The sequence below is a fragment of the Microplitis mediator genome, chromosome 2 (assembly GCF_029852145.1).
Source record: "Microplitis mediator isolate UGA2020A chromosome 2, iyMicMedi2.1, whole genome shotgun sequence".
Taxonomy (NCBI): Eukaryota; Metazoa; Arthropoda; class Insecta; order Hymenoptera; family Braconidae; genus Microplitis; species Microplitis mediator.
Genome location: NC_079970.1, coordinates 21287836 through 21309071, shown reverse-complemented (window position 1 = coordinate 21309071; position 21236 = coordinate 21287836). Strand labels below are relative to the sequence as shown.

The following is a 21236-nucleotide window of genomic DNA, read 5'->3' as shown; positions in this document are numbered from 1 at the left end:
GAGAGTGCGCTGTGGTAGAAGTGGGAAAGGAAATCTCGAGTGATGATTGGACTAGACTTCGGAGATGATATTTTTAAAAAATGATGATTAGTTTTTAGAAATTTACTTACCTTGGCAAAAGAACTAGACTGGAAATTCACGTTGGCTATGAGGAAAATTATTTATGAGATTTGAACACCTGTCACTTTATTGTATAATTTCATCAAACACTTCACTTTTAAATTGAAAAAAAAATAAATAAATAAAACACGATTAAAAACTACTAAAGAGGCACGAAATGATTCTAGGAATTTGTATATAGTATATATAGGTACATGTTCGAACGTTTCGTAACTTGGACCGACTTGATTGTATTTTTACACGACATACCGGAATGATTTAATGAAAATATTATATCTATAGAAAGAATTTAATATACAGAATGATAACATTGATAATTAAGAACGTTTTAAGGGAATAAACTGATAATAAATAGAAAATAAAACTTGCTCGGGAGCTCCGACGCAACTCGGAAACAAAGGGCGCGAGGACTAGACGCCAACGAACGATGCGCCGGGAGGGTGCGCAGTAGTAGAAGTGGGAGAGGAAATCGCGAGTGCTGATTGGACTAGACTCCGGAGATTAATTTTCAAAAATTTACTTGCCATGAAAAAAAGAACGAGAGACTCGAAATTCATGTTGGCTATGAGGAAAATTATTTATGAGAATTTGAACACCTGTCACTTCATTATTTAACTACACTAAACTATAATCAACTATCTCAGTTAAATTAACAGTATATATCATATTTTTGAGGAAGAATTCTATAAAAAATAATTTATAAGGATACTGGGAACGGAGTACACAGAAAAAAAAATTCATGTGGCATAAAATTTTGACTTGCGCCAAGCTTGTGATAAATAAATTAATTAATTAAAACAATGAAACTGAAATAAATTCTCATACTGATTTTTTATGATTCTGAAGTTAGCAGACAATTAGTAATTTTCGGATTTTTTTTTACCAAATCAATTACAAAAATAAAAAAAAAAAAAAAATATGCACATGTAGAAAAATTTAAGAACTACAAGTGCAATTTTTTCAAATCTTTATTTCTTGTTGTTTATCGTTTAAAAAAAAATCAAAAAATTATTAGACGTCTGCCAACTTCAGTATCATGATTTTTCAATTATCCAAATACACATTCTTCAGTTTTTATTCCACTTAAATTTTGTTTGTTATTCAAAAATTTAAGAATTTGAAAATTGTCAGCTACATTCACACTCATAAAATATTTCATTAAATTTTAATTTAAATACACTTAAAATAATCTTAAGCTGCTACATAAATTAAATTACACATATCAGATATTTTGTTTTATTTTATAGCAGCATAATATTTGTAATTTAAATATAAAAATATTAAAAATAGGAAATACATATCAGTAACTTCTCAATCAAAATTAAAAAAACAAAAAAAAGTCAGAAAATTCTATATGACAGCCTGAATAGTCAGTAGTTGACCACAAAATTAAACAGTTATTACTAATCATACTGATAAATTGCAATAGAATAGTATTGATGAGTGTGAGTGTAGCAATCAGATAAATTTAAAATTATAAATGCATAGAGTCAATAATCAATAAAATAAAATTTTTAAAAAATGCGCATTTCAAAAATTTTGAAATTAGTAAATGCATTTTTTATAAATATTATTTTTTAAATTTTTTACTCTATTCATTTAAAATTTTAAGTTTGTCTGATGTCTGCTACATTCACACTCATAAAGAAACAATGATCCTGAAATTAGCAGACAATTAACAGTTTTCGATTCATTTGCAACAAAAAAAAAAAAAAAAAAAAATATGCACATGTAAAAAATAAAAAAAAGTAGTAGGTATAATTTCCTAAAATCATTTTTTTTATTTAGATATCTGGTTTTAAAAGATCCAAAAATTATTAGACGTCGGCTAATTCCAGTTTCATAAGAAAAATCATTTATATTTTGTCGAAAGCCCATTAAATAGTATCACCACCAACATGAAGATAAAATTATTAAATCTCTAGACGTTAAATAATAGATTAATTGACTTATAATATCATACGGCAAGTTACCATAAAAAACAAGAGAAAGAATCTTGTTAGATTTTTCCAATAATTGTCGTCTTCTTTGTGCTTCATCTAGGCGGTAGCTAATCATTCCACCATATAATGGGAATTGTAATGATAACATTTCGCTGTCAAATTTAACATAATAATTAGTACGACTCAAACCTAAAGCTATTTTATGCTTGCTCTTAGATATCACATCGTAATATGATAAATTAGTTTTCACGATTTTTGTTCTTTTCATAATTTCAATTTCATTTAGGCACTCGGCATACAGATTATTTAATTTTTCATCACTTAGATCGTGCAATCTTTCATAGTCGAGATGTAAATTAGCAGCTTTCAGTTTAACAACATGTTCCATAATCATTTTTCTGATAGGGATATAGTCATAATAAAATAATCCCATATTGCCATACTTCTCAACTTTAATTTTAGCACCTGCATTAAGAAGAACTTGTACAATAGACATATGACCTCCACTGACAGCATAATCAAGGGCAGATGTATTCTTTGATAGTGCATTAATATTAGTAAAATTTTCGCTCATTAGCAATAATTTTACTTTCTCGATATTCATATATTTTAATTTCACAGCAGCATGCAGAAGAGTATCACTACAACCAACCTCGCGAGTATCAAGGCAATTAACATTAACACGAGTAGACAATATCAGCTCCAGTATTTTATGACTCTGATATTTAATAACATCGAAAATGAATAGTGGATAATTCTTCTCAACCAACCTCACGTCAACCTTATTTTCAATCAATAGTTTTACCATTGCAGTTTTTTTACAGTCAATGGCAAACTGTAATAAACTACATTGTGAACTGATACAATTGGTAAATGAATTGTAATAATTATCACGCTTTGTAGTCAATTCTTTACGACGGCAAAGAGCATTTATATTTGCACCGTGATTTATTAGATATTGAGAGATTCGATAGTTGCCCTTCATGATCGCATGTTGCAATGGCGAGTAATCTTTATCAGAAGATAAATTGATGTCAGCACCATTGTCCAATAATATTTTAACTAATTCAAAACTTTCTTTCTCAACCGCAAGGCTAAGAGCTGTTTCTCCGGCCGTGCCAATGAAATTAACATCTGCTTTATTCTCAATCAGTAATTTCACTATATCATTATTTTTATTTTTAACAGCAATATGTAATGGATAACCATACCAAGTATTAACGTCAGCTCCAAATTTTATCAAATATCGAGTCATTTCAAAGTTATTTTCGCGTACAGCTGTAAGTAGCGGCGGCCTGCCATAAGATGGATTTACTTTAGTCGTATCAATATTGACTAGCATTTCTAATATCTCAAAATTATTTTTTTCAATAGCCGTGTGAAGAGGTGAGCTTGAGTAGTCCAGAGAAGCTTTAACACCCGCGTTATTCTCAATCAGTAGTTTAACTACTTCTTTATTTCCATTAATAATGGCAATCTTTAATGGTGTTTCACATTTATATACAGTATTAATATTCGCTCCATGTTCTATCAAACACTTAATTATTTCGTAGTTGTTTTGACGAATCGCTTGGTGTAACAGTGGCTCGTGGAAGTCAAGAGATAGATTGACATCGATGCTAGGAGCTTTGACTAATATTTTTAGTATATTTAAATTGCTAATTTCAACAGCTTTATAAAGGGCTGAATTCGATGAATAACAGATTACGATAGTTTGATTAACATTGGCTTTGTTGTTAATCAGTAACTCGACTATTCTTTCATTCTCATTCTCAACTGCACGATATAATAGTGTTTTATTATCAAAACATGTATTAACGTCAGCTCCGTGATTAATCAAATGTTTGGTAATTTCATAATTATTTTTATCAACAGCCGTATATATTGGTGCCCTTGTTATGTGCGATGGACGGATATCAGCACCAGCATCCAAAAGTAACTTGAATATTTCAAAATTATCATTTTCTATGGCTATAGATAGACATGTAAATGAAAAAAAAGATATGCGGTTAACATCGGCTTTATATTCAATAAGTAATTCAACGATTTTCTTGTACCCTCTTTGAACAGCATGTTCTAACGGTGTTATTCCCCATTTACGATATTCATAAGCGTTATTGATTTCAGCTCCATTACTAATAAGATATTTCACTATTTCATAATTATTATTTTTAATTGCTTGCTCTAATATTGCTGCAGAATTAACATCAGCACCGGCGTCAACCAATAGACGCATCAATTCAAAGTTATTTTTTTCAACAGCGACTTTAAGGACATTTTCTCCGTTTTTTGAATTAACGTTTGCTTTATTTTTAACAAGTAATTCTGTCATTTTTTTGTACCCTCTTCTAACAGCAATTTCTAATGGCGTTTTGTCCCAAAATGAACCATTGATATCAACGCCATCGTTAATCAAACCATCTAAAGTTTCAAAATTATTTTTGATAACAGCCATATGCAGCGGTGGTACGAGTTTGTCAGCAGCCAACGGATATATTTCAAGACCAACGTCAAATAATAATTCAAAAATTTTAAAAGTACTATTGTTCCAAGCAATTTTTAAAAGTGATTTCAAACTTTTTTTGACAGTATTTTTAGCTTTGTCAAGTAATAACTCTACGATTTCTTTATTTCCGTTGATAACAGCAATCTTTAACGGTGACAGATTGTCATCATCAAAGACGTTAACATCAGCATTATTTTTAAGTAATAAGTTGATTATTTTTTTATTTTTCTTTGTAACGGCAATGTGCAATGGCGTTTGTCGTCTACTATCGAGAGAATCGACATCCGCCCCAGAACTGACCAAGTATTCCGTGAAGTCATAGTTGTCTTGTAAAACAGCCAAATGTAGTGGCAATAAATTGGGAGAATTTAAATCAGCGATCGCGTCAACTAACATTTTAAATATGACAAAATTCCCTTTTATAATCGCTGCAGAAAGAGCTGTCTTGGCGACTGCTACTTCAATATTAATGTCTGCTTTATTTCTGATTAATAATTTAGCGATCTTCAGATTTTCTTTTTCAACGGCAATTATTAACGCTGTTTGATTGTTGTAAATAGTATTTATATTCGCTCCTCGTTCAATAAGACGTTTAGTCATTGTGTAGCAATTTTTTTCAATGGCCACGAATAACGGTGGCAAATTCACCGGATTTACTTCAGCGCCTGCATCCAACAGTATTTTGAATAAATTAAAATTTTCATTTTTTATGGAAAAAATTAGAGCCGTTTCATAATCTTTTGTAACTACATTAATATCAGCGTTGTTTTTAATCAGCAGTTTCACTAAATTTATATTATTTTTTTCAATGGCGATCTGCAGAGGGCTCTGATTTTCTTTAGTCAGAGCATTTACTTCAGCTCTACGTCTGATAAGAAATTCAGCAATTGTGTAATTATTTTGATCAACAGCCAAGTGCAGGGGAGTATTATTATTATACGTGATATTTATTCTAGCGCGATGATGAATTAAAGTCTTAACTAAACTCACATTACCAGATCTAATAGCCAAAAATAGTGCAGGTTCACATTTTGATGTATAAGTATTGACAAGAACGTTATTTTGTAAAAGATAGTTGATTAATTTCCAGTCTTGTTTTTTTATCGCAAGTTGCAAAGCTGTCATCTCTTCCCCTGGTTCTACTTCACATTTTGTATTAACGTCCATAGTTCCTCGCAGAATCCGATAACGAACTGCCTGATATGGCAATTCCGATGCAGTCTGTCGTCTAATCATTTTACAATAATTATCTATATTTTTTGTTTTTATTTATTCCTACAAAATAAAAAAAATAAAAACTTATGCATTATTGTCATTGTTTTTAGACCCATGTTTAAATTGAACATAAAATTTTACTTTACCACTATTGACTAATCATCGCCGAAATCCTCTCATCCGATTTCGATGGCTTAGTGATTTATGGAGTCCTGAAAAAAAGTAACACAATCCTTGAGATAAAATTTTAAATTATTATCTAAATTTATTAATTTTCAGCTTTAGTGAGAAAAAAAAACATAAACGACCAAGGGAAGCAGAACAGCCGATTTATAATTTTAAATTAAAACTTATTTATAAATTCAATTTATTACAGTGATTAAATCAATTTAAATATTAAAATGTCTAAGCAATTTTACAAGATACAAAAATGATCATTTGAATAATTAATAGTTTGTATTGAAAATAAATATTTCTCACTATCAAGTATAACTTCTCTTAAACTCAATTGTTTCTTTAAATTCACTTGAACCACAAAGAGATTTATATACAGTTGCTGTACTTACACTTGTAATTTTACTTATTTTTTTTTAAATAAAGTTTAAAATTTTATTCATTAATTATTACGATGTGTGAATACTTATTGTAAACATGTGGTCTTTAATAAAAAGTTATAATTATATACCAAGTAAGAAATAAAACTGAGACTCAATTGTATATAATCTGAGATGATATATATATATGGTGCACGGCATACCATAAAAAAATCAAATGCGCATATAATGCGTAAGCTAATCATGAAATGTGATTCTTCACGATAAACATACGACTGCCGTACCTCCACCACTGATGTATGAAAAGTTTTTTACTGGGGTCTTTGTATGAATTTATTGTAAGATAAAAGACCTAGTACCCGATCGCTCTATGGATTTGTATGGATATATTTAGTCAAATTTAGTAAATATAGATACACAAATACAGAAGTGATTGGGTAATGGGTCTCTTACCTTACAGAAAAACAAAAAAAAAAACAAAAAAAAAAACAGAATTACAAATAAAAAATATATTTATCATGAGTGTGAATGTAGCAGACATCAGACCAATTTTAAATTATTAATAAAGAAACTAAATGATTAAAGAAATAAAATTCAAAAAAATGTTCATTAAAAAAATTAAAAAATAAATAAGTGCATTTTTTATAAATATTGTTTTTTAAATTGTTTACTCTGTTTATTTAAAATTTTTAATTTGTCTGATGTCTGCTCCATTCACACTCATTGTTTGTCGCCTACTACTTGCATATAGTAATTAAGAAATAATTTTTTTCAGCTACACTAAGTAATTAAATGACGGAAAATAATAATACTAAAATCTCATAACGATGACAAAAAGTATACTTACGCGCAATAGTAATAAAATTATCATTAATAAACCTCAGTACGGCGTTATTTGTTATTTTAAAAAATCAAATAAATAAGCCGATAATTTTCTAACATAAATTATTCAAAGAATTTGAATTGTGTCAGCGACGCTGCTGTGTTTCAACTGATCTGTAACTGGACAAAGAACTACTGAAGTATTGGAAATACGCTAATGCGCATCACATTGAATCTTGCGCTAACGTATTAATTCAACACCCGCGATGTCTATGACGATTAAGAATAAGATACAGGTGTGTCAATAATACAGTTCCCCGATGATACAAATTGACTTTCGTAATTACCGACTGTAGATCGAAAAAAATTAACAGCAAAATCAGACAATTTATATAAATTTTAAATAAGTTAATAAATTAATTAAAATAATGAAATTTAAAAAAATGCGCGTACTAATTTTTCATTGATCTAAATAAGTATTTTTTAATTTTTACTCTACTGACATTTTATTGATTTATTTAAAAATTAAAAAAATTCCCACTTGTCAGTTACATTCGCACATCTCGCATATCAGTAACTCCGAAATCAAAATTAAAAAAAAGAAAAAAGACAAAAAATTCAATATGACAGCCTGAACAGTGAGTAATTGACCACAAAATTAAACAGTTTTTACAAATCATACTGATAAATTTCAATATAATAATTTTGATGCGTGTGAATGTACCAGACATTGGACAAATTTGAAATTATTAATACATAGAGTAAATAATTAATAAAATTAAATTTTTAAAAAATGCATATTTTAAAAATTGTGAAATGAATAAGTGCAGTTGTTATAAATATTATTTTTTTAATTATTTACTCTATTTATTGATAGTTTTAAATTTGTCTGATGTCTGCTATATTCACACTCATTTATATTTCCGTCTCTGTAATATAAAAATATCACTAACTAAATATTCAGGTTTGTCTAATCAATTCTTAACTTGTAATGAATATAAAAGTTTTATATTAAAAAAAAAACAAGTATTTTATTATTAGTAAATTCACAGAGCTGCATTTATTAAAGACTGAATTTTTTCAAACAATGATTCTGAAATTAGCATACAATTGACAATTTGTGATTTATTTTCAGCAACTTAACAAAAAAAAACTAAAAATATGTACATGTAGAGAATGAAAAAAGCTGTAGGTGCAATTTTCTGAAATAATTTTTTTTCTTTATATTTTCGGTTTGAAAAAAGATCCAAAAATTATTAGACGTCAGTTAATTCCAGTATCAGAAGAAACATAATTTACATTTTGTCGAAAGCCCATTAAATAGTTTTGTCATCAACGTGAAGATAAAATTTTCAAATCTCTAGAAGTTAAATAATAGTTTACGTGACTTATAATATCGTATGGCAAGTTACCATAAAAAATAACAGAAAGAAGCTCATTAGATTTTTCTAATAATTGTCGTCTTCTTCGTGCTTCATTTAGGTGGTAGCAAATCATTCCTCCATATGATGGGAATTGTAATATCAACATATTGAAGTCGAATTTAACATGATAATTAGTACGACTCAAACCTAAAGCTATTTTATGCTTGCTCTTAGTTATCACATCATAATATGATAAATGACTTTTCACGATTTTTGTTTTTTTCATAATTTCAATTTCATTTAGGCACTCGGCATACAGATTATTTAATTTTTCATCACTTAGGTCGAGCATGCTTTCATAACCAAGATGTAAATTAGCAGCTTTCAGTTTGACAATATGTTCTATAATTATTTGTATAACAGTATAACGATGATCCATAACTGTCACAACGTCATACCTGTGAATTTTAACACCTGCATTAAGAAGAAGATTAACAATAAGCCTATGACCTCTGTCGACAGCATAATCAAGGGCAGATTTACCATCAGTTGTTAGTGAATTAATATCAATAAAATTTTCGCTCATTAGCAACAATTTTACTTTTTCAATATCGATACTTTGTAATTTTAGAGCCGCATGCAGAAGAGTTTCCCTACAATCGAGCTCGCGAGTATCAATGCAATTGACATTAACTTGGGTAGACAATATCAGCTCCAGTATTTTATGACTCTGATATTTAATAACATCGAAAAGAAATAGTGGATTATTCATCTCAACCAACCTCACGTCAACCTTATTTTCAATCAATAGTTTTACCATTTCAGTTTTTTCATAGTCAATGGCACACTCTAATAAACTACATTGTGAATCGCTGATACAATTAGTCAATGAATTGTCACAATCATCACGCTTTGAAGTCGATTCTTTACGACGGCAAAGAGCATTTATATTTGCACCGTGATTTATCAGATATTCAGCGATTTGACGGTTGTCCAACATGATCGCATATTGCAATGGCGAGTAATCTTTATCAGATGATAAATTGATGTCAGCACCATTGTTCAATAATTTTTCGACTAGTTCAAAACTTTCTTCTTCAACAGCAATGCCGAGAGCTGATTCTCCAGATTCAGTAATGAAATTAACATCTGCTTTGTTTTTTATCAGTAATTTTGCCGTTTTTATCTTTCGATAACGAACAGCGATATGCAATGGTGGGATGCTGGAGGAAGGATTTACGTTAGCACCAGCATCTAATAACATTTTCACCAATTCTGAACTTTTATGCAGAACAGCGATACTGAGAGCTGTTACTCCAGATTCAGTAGTGATATCAACGTCTGCTTTATTTTTTATCAGTAATTGAACTATTTCTTTGTTTCCGTTGGTAATGGCAATATCTAATGGATGTTTATATGCATCAGTATTAATATTCGCTCCATGTTCTATTAAGCACTTAGTTATTTTGTAGTTGTTTTTATGAATCGCTTCATGTAACGGTGGATCTTTCAATCCATTAGATAAATTGACATCGATGTTCGAAGCGTTGACTAATATTTTTACTATATTTAAGTTACCAATTCCAACAGCTTTATGAAGAGCTGTCGGGAATGAATTCAATGAATTTTTGTCTTCAATAATTTTATTAACATCGACTTTATTGGTAATCAATAACTCGACTATTCTTTCGTTCTCATTCTCAACAGCACGATATAATAGTGTTTTATTATCAAAACATGTATTAACATCAGCTCCGTGATTGATTAAGAGTTTAGTAATTTCATAATTATTTTTATCAACAGCCATAAATATTAAAGGTGTTTCGTTATGAAATATATGGATGTCAGCACCAGCATCCAAAAGTAATTGGAATATTTCTAAATTATCATTTTGCATCGCTGTTGTTAGACATGCAGGTTCAGGAGGAAATGGTCTAGCATTAACATCGGCTTTATATTCAATCAGTAATTTAACGATTTTTTTGTTTCCTTTTCTAACAGCACGTTGTAATGGAGTTATTTTCCCGACACTAGAAATGAAGGTATCAACGGAATTGACGTTAGCTCCATTAGTAATAAGATATTTCACAATCTCATAATTATCGTTTTCAATCGCTTGATCTAAGGGTGATCCAGAATTAACATCAACGCCGGCGTCAATCAATATACGCATCAATTCAAAGTTATCTGTTTTAACAGCGACTTGGAGAATATTTTCTCTGTTTTTTTTATTAACGTTTGCTTTATTTTTGACAAGTAATTCTATCATTTTTTTGCACCCTCTTCCAACAGCAATTTCGAATGGCGTTTTTTCCCAAAATGAATCATTGATATCAACGCCATCGTTAATCAAACCATCTAAAGTTTCAAAATTATTTTTAATAACAGCCATGTGTAGCGGTGGCACAATTTTACCAGCAGCCACTGGATATATTTTAAGACCAACGTCAAATAATAATTCAAAAATTTTAAAAGTACTATTGTTCCAAGCAATTTTTAAAAGTGATTCCAAACTTTTTTTGACAGTAATTTTAGCTTTATCAAGTAACAACTCCACGATTTCTTCATTTCCGTTAATAACAGCAATCTTTAACGGTGACAGATTGTCATCATCAAAGACGTTAACGTCAGCATTGTTCTTAAGTAATAAGTTGATTAATTTTTTATTTCTCTTCATAACGCAAATGTGCAATGGTGTTTGTCGTCTGCCATCAAGAGAATTGACATTCGCTCCGGAACTGATCAAATATTCCGTGAAGTCATAGTTGTCTTGTAAAACAGCCAGATGTAGTGGCAATAAACTGGGGGGATTCAAATCAGCGATCGCATCAACTAACATTTTAAATATGACAAAATTGCCTTCCATAATCGCTGCTGAAAGAGCTGTCTTGGTGGCTGCTACTTCAATATTAACGTCTGCTTTATTTTTAATTAATAATTCAACGATCGTCATATATCCATTTTCAACGGCAATTATTAATGCTGTTTGATTGTTGTAAATAGTATTTACATCAGCTCCTCGTTCAATAAGACGTTTAGTCATTGTGTAGCGTTTTCTTTCAACTGCCACGAATAACGGTGGCAAATTTACCGAATTTACTTCAGCGCCTGCATCTAATAATATTTCAAATAAATAAGAATTATTTCGTTTGATAGACAAAATTAGTGCTGTTTCATAATTTTTTGTAACTACATTAAGATCAGCGTTGTTTTCAATCAGCAGTTTCACTAAATTTATATTATTTTTTTTAATGGCGATCTGCAGAATGCTCCGATTTTGTTTAGTCAAAGCGTTCACTTCGGCTCTACGTTTGATAAGAAATTCAGCAATTGCGTAATTGTTTTGTTCAACAGCCAAGTGTAGTGGAGTAGTATTATTATACGTGATATTTATTTTAGCGCGATGATGAATTAAAGTCTCAACTAAACCCACATTACCAGACCTAATAGCCAAAAAAAGTGCCGGCTCACATTTTGATGTATAAGTATTGACAAGAACGTTATTTTGTAAAAGATAGTTGATTAATTTCCGGTCTTGATTTTTTACCGCAAGTTGCAAAACTGTCAGCTTTTCGTCTGGGGCTACTTTACATTTTGTATCAACGTCCATAGTTCCTTGCAGAATCCGATAACGAACTGTCTGATATGGCAATTCCGATGCAGTCTGTCGTCTAATCATTTTACAATAATTATCTATATTTTTTTGTTTTTATTTATTCCTACAAAATAAAAAAATTTTAATTTATATATTACTGTTATTGTTTTTGGACCCATGTTTAAATCGGAAATAAAATTTTACTTTACCAGTCACTATTGACTAATTAGCGCCGAAATCCTACCACCAGATTTCGATGACCCAGTGATTTATGCAGTCCTGAAAAAAAGTAACACAATACTTCAGATAAAATTTTAAATTATTATTTAAATTTATCAATTTTTTCTTTCATAAAAAAGAAAATAGAAACGATCAGGGTAAGCAGAATAGCTGATTTATAATTTTAAATTAAAACTTCTTTATGATTTCAATTTATTATAGTGTTTAAATTAATTTAAATATTAAAATATCTAAGCATAAGATACAAAAATTATCATTTGGATAATTTATAGTTTGTATTAAAATAGTATATTGTACAACTAGTGCGGTAAGTTGTCGATTGCCCACGAGAGCAAAGTTGAGCGCACGAACGAAGTGAGTGCGCTCATTTGCTCGAGTGGGTAATCGGCAACACCGCACGAATTGAACATACATTTTTTTATTATTAATGCGATATGAGTACTATTTTAGTGCTCGCTGTTTTGTTCCCCAAGTAGCTGTTTGCTCATTCAACTGTTGCCGCGACATTTTTGTGGGTTATACGATAATCTGCATATGGCAAGTAAATTTGAGTGCGACAAGTTTACTTGTCGCACTCAAATTTACTTGTCGCACGCAGATAATCGTATAACGCACAAAAATGTCGTGGAAACAGTTGAATGGGCAAACAGCTATTTGGCGAACAAAAGAGCGTGCGCCAAGATAGCACTTATATCGCATGAATGATAAAAATAAATTTTTCTCACTATCAAGTATAAGTCCTGTTAAATTGAATTGTTTCTTTACATTTACTTGAACCACAAAGATTTTAAGTTTCACTTTTAATTAAAAATTATCAAAAAATCGAATGTGCCTATAATGCGTAAGCTAATCATGAAATGTCATTCCTCACAATAAACTTACGATTACCGTACCTCCACCATTGATGTATGAAAAGTTTTTTACTGCGGTCTTTGTATGAATGTATTGTAAAATCAAAGACTTAGTACCCGATCGCTCCATGTATTTGTATAGATATATTGAGTAAAATTTAGTAAATATAGATATACAAATACACTAGTGGTCGGGTACTGGATCTCTTACCTTACGGAGAAAAAAAAAAAAACAGAATTCCAAATAAATAACTTTACTTTTTAAACTGCGGTCTTTTTTGCTAATAGGCGGATTCACGAAAGACAAAAATAAAATACTAAGATATTTATCATGAGTGGGAATATAGCAGACATTAAAAAATTAAAAAATGAATAAGTGCATTTTATGAATATTGTATTTTCAAATTGTTGACTCCATTTATCTATAATTTTAAATTTGTCTGATGTCTGCTTCATTCAATGAGTGTGAATGTAGCAGACGTCAGACAAATTTAAAATTATAAATAAATAGAGCGAAAAATTTTGAAAAAAATATTTATAAAAAATGCACTTATTCATTTTTTAATTTTTTAAACGCGAATTTTTCGTAAATGTAATTTTATTAATTATTTACTCTATTTATTTATAATTTTAAATTTGTCTGATGTCTGTTACATTCACACTCATTATTTATCGCGTACTACTTGCATACAGTACTTAGGAAATAATTTTTTTTCAGCTACACTAAGTAAATTAAATAACAGAAAATAATAACACTAAAATCTTATAACGATGACAAAAAATATACTTACACAATAGTAATAAAATTATCACTAATAAACGTCAGTACGGCGTTATTTGTTATTTTAAAAATCAAATAAATAAGCCGATAATTTTCTAACATAAATTATTCAAAGAAATTGCATCGTGTCAGCGGCTCTGCTGTGTTTCAACTGGTCTGTAATTGAACAAAGAACTACTGAAGTAGTGGAAATACGCTAATGCGCATCACATTGAATCTTGCGCGCTAACGTATTAATTCAACACCCGCGATGTCTATGACGATTAAGAATAAGATACAGGTGTGTCAATAATATAGATCCTCGATGATACAAATCGACTTTCTTAATTACCGACTGTAGATCGAAAAAATTCAATGGCAAAATCGGACAGTTTACATAAATTTGAAAAAAGTTAATAAATTAATTAAAATAATAAAATTCAAATAAACGCGCGTACTAATTTTTCATTGATCTAAATACACATTTTTAAATTTTTATCCCACTTACATTTTATTTGTTTATCCAAAAATTTGAAAAATTGCCTCTTGTCAGTTACATTCACACTCATTAAAATTTTAAATAAAAAAATTAAATGTAAGCAGAGTAAAAATTAAAAAATGTGTATTTAGAAAAATGCAAGACTCATGCGCGGTTTTTTAAAATTTCGTTATTGTAATTTATTTATTTATTTAAAATTTATCAACTGTTTCACGTCTGCCATATTCACACTCATGATAATAAAATATTAATGATTCACTATCTTATAGTTAGCAGAGAATTAACAATTTTTCGATTTTTTTTCAACAAATCAGAATTACAAAAAAAAAAAACTAAAAATATACGCATGTAGAAAATTAAAAAAGCGATTGGTGCAAGTTTTTTAATATTATGTTTTTTTATAATTTATCATTTTTAAAAAAGTCAAAAAATTATCAGACGACGGATAACTTCAGTATCATAATTATTTACTGCGAACAAAAAAAAACTAACAGCCAATTGAGCAATTATAATTTAAATAAATTTATTTATTTCAAATATATTCAAAGTAATTTTAAGCTGCAACATAAATTAAATTACACTTATAAAACATTTTGTTTTCTTTTGCAGCAACATAATATTTGTAATTTAAATATCGAACAAAAATATTAAAAATAGGAAATACATATAAGGAACTTCTGAATCAATATTTAGAAAAAAAAAATGATATAGAAAATTACATATGACAGCCTGAATCGTCAGTAGTTGATTACAAAATTAAACAGTTATTTCTATTTATACTGATAAATTGCAATATTATAATTTTGCGGTCTCTTTGTAATATAAAAATATAATTAACTTAATACTCAGGTTTGTCTAATCAATTCTTAACTTGTAATTAATATAAAATAGTTTTACATAAAAAAAAAAAAGAAGTGTTTTATTTTTAGTAAAATCACGGGGTTGCATTTTTTAAAAACTGAATTTTTTCACACTTAGCTCTAAGTCGAGTTTAATATTGAATGTACTTTTTTAGGAAAGTATAAAAAAATTAAATAATTTTCGACGTCAAAAAAACAATGATCCTGAAATTAGCAGACAATTAACAATTTTCGATTTTTATCAACTATTTAATTAAAAAAAAATAATAAAAATAAAAGTACGCACATGCAAAAAAGGAAAAAAGCTGCAGGTGCAATTTTCTGAAATAAATTTTTTGTTTTATATTTTCGGTTTTAAAAAAGACCCAAAAATTATTAAACGTCGGCTAATTTTAGTATCATAAGAAACATCATTTATATTTTGACGAAAACCTATTAAATAGTGGAATTATCAGCGTGAAGATAAAATTTTTAAATCTCGAGAAGTTAAATAATAATTTATTCGAGTTATAATATCATACGATAAGTTGCCATAAAAAACAAGGGAAAGAAGCTCATTAGATTTTTCTAATAATTGTCGTCTTCTTTGTGCTTCGTCCAGGCGGTAGCTGATCATTCCGCTATATAATGGGAATCGTGATGATAACATTTTGCTGTTAAATTTGACGTAAAAATTAGTGCGACTCAAACCTAAAGCTATTTTATGCTTGCTCTTAGTTATCACATCGTAATATGATAAATTACTTTTCACGATTTTTGTTCTTTTCATAATTTCAATTTCATTTAGGCACTCGGCATACAGATTATTAAATTTTTCATCACTTAGATCGAGTATGCTTTCATAACCAAGATGTAAATTAGCAGCTTTCAGTTTGACAATATGTTCTATAATTATTTGTCTATCAGTATAACGATGACCCATAACTGCCATTGCGTCATACTTGCGAATTTTAACACCTGCATTCAGAAGAAGATTTATAATTGGCGTATGACCTCTATCGACAGCATAATGAAGAACAGATTTACCACCCTTTGCTAGTGCATTAACATCAATAAAATTTTCGCTCATTAGCAACAATTTGACTTTGTCGATATTCATATATTTTAATTTCACAGCAGCATGCAGAAGAGTTTCATCACAACCAAGCTCGCGAGTATCAATGCAATTGACATCAACTTGAGTAGACAATATGAGCTCCAATATTTTATGACTCTGATATTTAATAACATCGAACATAAATAGTGGATAATTTCTCTCAACCAACCTCACGTCAACCTTATTTTCAATCAATAGTTTTACCATTTCAGTTTTTTTACAGTCAATGGCAAACTGTAATAAACTACATTGTGAATCGCTGATACAATTAGTCAATGAATTGCAACAATTATCACGCTTTGTAGCCCATTCTTGACTACGGCAAAGAGCATTTATATTTGCACCGTGATTTATCAGATATTTAGCGATTCGATAGTTGCCTTTCATGATCGCATGTTGCAATGGCGAGTAATCTTTATCAGAAGATAAATTGATGTTAGCACCACTGTCCAATAATATTTTTACTAATTCAAAACTTTCTTCCTCAACGGCAATGCCGAGAGCTGATACTCCAGATTCAGTAATGAAATTAACATTCGCTTTATTCTCAATCAGTAATTTCACTATGTTTTTATTGTTATTATTAACTGCAATATGCAATGGATAATCATAACAGGTATTAACGTCAGCTCCAAATTTTATCAAGTATCGAGTCATTTCAAAGTTATTTTCGCGTACAGCTGTAAGTAGCGGTGGCTGGCCATAAGATGGATACACTTCAGTCGGATCAATATTGATTAGTATATCTAATATTTCAAAATTATTTTTTTTAATAGCCATATGAAGAAGCGAGTTCAAGAAGCCTGGAGCAGCTTTGACGTCTGCCTTATTCTCAATCAGTAGTTCAACTACTTCTTTATTTCCATTACTGATGGCAATATTTAGTGGTGTTTCAAGATCATGTACAGTATTAATGTTCGCTCCATGTTCTATCAGACACTTGATTATTTCGTAGTTGTTCTGACGAATCGCTTTATGTATCAGTGGCTCGTGTAAGTCAATAGATAGATTGACATCGATGCTAGGAGCGTTGATTAGTAATTTTAGTATATTTAAATTACCAATTTCAACAGCTTTATAAAGAGCTGTCGGAAATGAACTCGACAAATCTTTGTGTTTAATAATTTTATTAACATCGGCTTTATTGTTAATCAGTAACTCGACTATTCTTTCATTCTCATTCTCAACAGCACGATATAATAGTGTTCGATTATCAAAACACGTATTAACGTCAGCTCCGTGATTGATTAAGTGTTTGGTAATTTCATAATTATTTTTATCAACAGCCACATATATTAGTGTCCTTACTGTGTGCGATAGACGGCTATTAACACCAGAATCCAAAAGTAACTGGAATATTTCAAAATTCTTATTTTCTGCAGCTGTAGTTAAACATCCAGGTTCTAGAAGAGATCTATGGTTGACATCGACGTTATACTCAATAAGCAATTGAACGATTCGCTGGTACCCTCTTTTAACCGCATGTTCTAACGGTGTTATTCCCCATTTACCGTTTTCATAAGCGTTATTGATTTCAGCTCCATTAGAAATAAGATATTCCACAATTTTATAATTATTATTTTCAATCGCTTGATCTAATATTGCTCCAGAATTAACATCAGCACCGGCGTCAACCAACATACGCACCAATTCAAAGTTATTTTTTTCAACAGCGACGTGGAGAATATTTTCTCCGGTTTTCAAATTAACGTTTGCTTTATTTTTAACAAGTAATTCTGCCATTTTTTTGTTCCCTCTTCTAACAGCAATTTCTAATGGCGTTTTTTCCCAAAATGAACCATTGATATCGACGCCATCGCTAATTAAACCATCTAAAGCTTCAAAATTATTTTTGATAACAGCCATATGCAGCGGTGGTACGAGTTTGTCAGCAGCCAACGGATATATTTCAAGACCAATGTCAAATAATAATTCAAAAATTTTAAAAGTACTATTGTTCCAAGCAATTTTCAAAAGTGATTCCAAACTTTTTTTAACAGTAATTTTAGCTTTATCAAGTAACAACTCCACGATTTCTTCATTTCCGTTGATAACAGCAATCTTTAACGGTGACAGATTATCACCATCAAAGACGTTAACATCAGCATTGTTCTTAAGTAATAAATTGATTATTCTTTTATTTTTTTTCGTAACGGAAATTTGCAATGGTGTTTGTCGTCTGCCATCAAGAGAATTGACATTCGCCCCAGAACTGATCAAATATTCCGTGAATTCATAGTTGTCTTGTAAAACAGCCAAATGTAGTGGCAATAAATTGGGGGAATTCAAATCAGCGATCGCGTCAACTAACATTTTAAATATGACAAAATTGCCTTTTATAATCGCTACTGAAAGAGCTGTCTTGGCGGCTGCTACTTCAATATTAACGTCTGCTTTATTTCTAATTAATAATTTAGCGATCTTCATATTTTCTTTTTCAACGACAATTATTAACGCTGTTTGATTGTTGTAAATAGTATTTACATCAGCTCCTCGTTCAATAAGACGTTCAGTCATTTTGTAGCAGTTTTTTTCTACGGCCAAGAATAACGGTGGCAAATTTATTGGATTTACTTCAGCGCCTGCATCCAATAGTATTTTGAATAAATCAAAATATTCATTTAATATAGACAAAATTAGAGCTGTTTCATAATTTTTTGTAACTACATTAATATCAGCGTTGTTTTTAATCAGTAGTTTTACTAAATTTATATTATTTTTTTCAATCGCGATCTGCAGAGGGCTCCGATTTTCTTCAGTTAGAGCATTTACTTCGGCTCTTCGTTTGATAAGAAATTCAGCAATTGCGTAATTGTTTTGTTCAACAGCCAAGTGCAGGGGAGTATTATTATTATACGTGATATTTATCTTAGCGCGATGATGAATTAAAGTCTTCACTAAACTCACATTACCAGATCTAATAGCCGAAAATAGTGCCGGTTCACATCTTGATGTACAAGTATTGACACGAACGTTATTTTGTAGAAGATACTTGATTAAATTCCAGTCTTGTTTTTTTACCGCAAGTTGCAAAGCTGTCATCTTTTCCCCTGGTTCTACTTCACATTTTGTATTAACATCCATAGTTCCTTGCAGAATCCGATAACGAACTGCCTGATATGGCAATTCCGATGCAGTCTGTCGTCTAATCATTTTACAATAATTATCTATATTTTTTGTTTTTATTTATTCCTACAAAATAAAAACATAAAAACTTATACATTATTGTCATTGTTTTTGGACCCACGTTCAAGTTTTAAATAAAAATTTACTTTACCATTTACTATTGACTAATTAGCACCGAAATCTTACCACCCGATTTCGATGACCCAGTGATTTATGCAATCCTGAAAAAAAGTAACACAATACTTCAGATAAAATTTCAAATTTAAACTTATTAATGATCTCAATTTATTATATTGATTTAATTAATTTAAATATCAAAATGTCTAAGTAATATCACACGATACAAAAATTATCATTTGAATACTTAATAGCTTGTATTAAAAATAAATATTTCTCACTATCAAGTATAAGTCCTGTTAAATTCGATTATTTCTTTAAATTCGCTTGAACCACAGAGATTTAAAGTTTTCCTTATAGTCGCAATTTTAATTATTTTTTTAAAAACGAAATTAAAAATTTTTTTTGTTAATTATTATGATGTGTAAATACTAATTTTGTATATGTTGTTTTTAATGAAAAGTATTCATTAGATACCAAGTATGAAATAAAACTGATACTCAATTGTATATAATCTGAGATGATATATATATATATATATATATATATATATATATATATATACGGTGTACGGCATACCATAAAAAAATCAAATGCGCATATAACGCGTAAGCTAATCATGAAATGTGATTCCTCACAATAAACATACGATTGCCTCACCTCCACCCCATTGATCTATGAAAAGTTTCTTACTGGGGTCTTTGTATGAATGTATTGTAAAATCAAAGACTTAGTACTTAATTACTCTATGTGTTTGTATAGATATATTGAGTAAAATTTGAGTGATCGGGTACTGGGTCTCTTACCTTACGGAGAAAAAAAAAACAGAATTACTAATAAAAAACTTTACATTTTAAACTGCGGCCTTTTTTGTTGATAGGCGGATTCACGAAAGACAAAAATAAAATATTAAGATATTTATCATGAGTGTGAATGTAGCAGACATTAAAAAATTTTGAAATTATTAAGTGCATTTTTTGTAAATATTATTTTTTAAATTGTTGACTCTATTTATTTATAATTTTAAATTTGTCTGATGTCTGTTACATTCACACTCATTATTTATCGCGTACTACTTGCATACAGTAATTAGGAAATAATTTTTTTTCAGCTACACTAAGTAATAAAATGACGAAAAATAATAATACTAAAATCTTATAACGATGACAAAATGTATACTTACGTAATAGTAATAAAATTATCATTAATCAACGTCAGTACGGCGTTATTTTAAAAAATAAAATAAATAAGCCGATAATTTTCTTAAATAAATTATTCAAAGAAATTTTAAAGACATTGCTTTGTGTCAGCGACTTTTTTTTTTTTCCTTTCGTGGCTAACGGCCCTTCAGTGCCATGTGCAAGTGTGTGTCAGCGACTTTGCTATGTTTGAACTAGTCTGGAACTGGACAATGAACTAATGGATATACGCTAATGCGCATCACATTGAATCTTACATTAACGTATTAATTCAGTACCCGCGATGTCTATGACGATTAAGAATAAGACACAGGTGTGTCAATAATACAGATCCCCGATGATACAAATCGACTTTCTTAATTACCGACT

At 29.7% G+C, this 21236-nt stretch overlaps 2 protein-coding genes and 1 long non-coding RNA gene across 4 annotated transcripts; all 3 read right to left on the bottom strand.

Moving 5' to 3' along the window:
* Positions 1-1347: 1347 nt before the first annotated feature.
* On the bottom strand, positions 1348-7353 carry LOC130663498 (ankyrin-1-like). Of its 2 annotated transcripts, none has more exons than XM_057462750.1 (3): positions 7186-7353; positions 5931-5996; positions 1348-5844 (listed from the first exon to the last, which is right to left on the bottom strand). In XM_057462750.1, the coding sequence occupies exon 3, from the start codon at positions 5803-5805 to the stop codon at positions 2008-2010; it is 3798 nt and encodes a 1265-aa protein (XP_057318733.1). In that variant the 5' UTR covers positions 5806-5844; positions 5931-5996; positions 7186-7353; the 3' UTR covers positions 1348-2007. The 2 variants fall into 2 exon arrangements, with proteins under 2 accessions (XP_057318733.1, XP_057318734.1); XM_057462751.1 differs by lacking the exon at positions 7186-7353 and adding an exon at positions 6623-6677.
* An 863-nt stretch (positions 7354-8216) lies between these two features.
* LOC130663224 (uncharacterized) lies at positions 8217-21098 on the bottom strand. The gene is made up of 4 exons (XM_057462343.1): positions 20852-21098; positions 19703-19772; positions 15786-19617; positions 8217-12223 (listed from the first exon to the last, which is right to left on the bottom strand). Exons 3-4 carry the CDS (start codon positions 19576-19578, stop codon positions 8493-8495), a joined length of 7524 nt encoding a protein of 2507 aa, XP_057318326.1. The 5' UTR covers positions 19579-19617; positions 19703-19772; positions 20852-21098; the 3' UTR covers positions 8217-8492.
* Positions 12328-14163, bottom strand: LOC130663499 (uncharacterized). The gene is made up of 2 exons (XR_008989204.1): positions 14002-14163; positions 12328-12398 (listed from the first exon to the last, which is right to left on the bottom strand). It is a non-coding gene; the product is annotated as an uncharacterized LOC130663499 (long non-coding RNA).
* Positions 21099-21236: the final 138 nt, after the last annotated feature.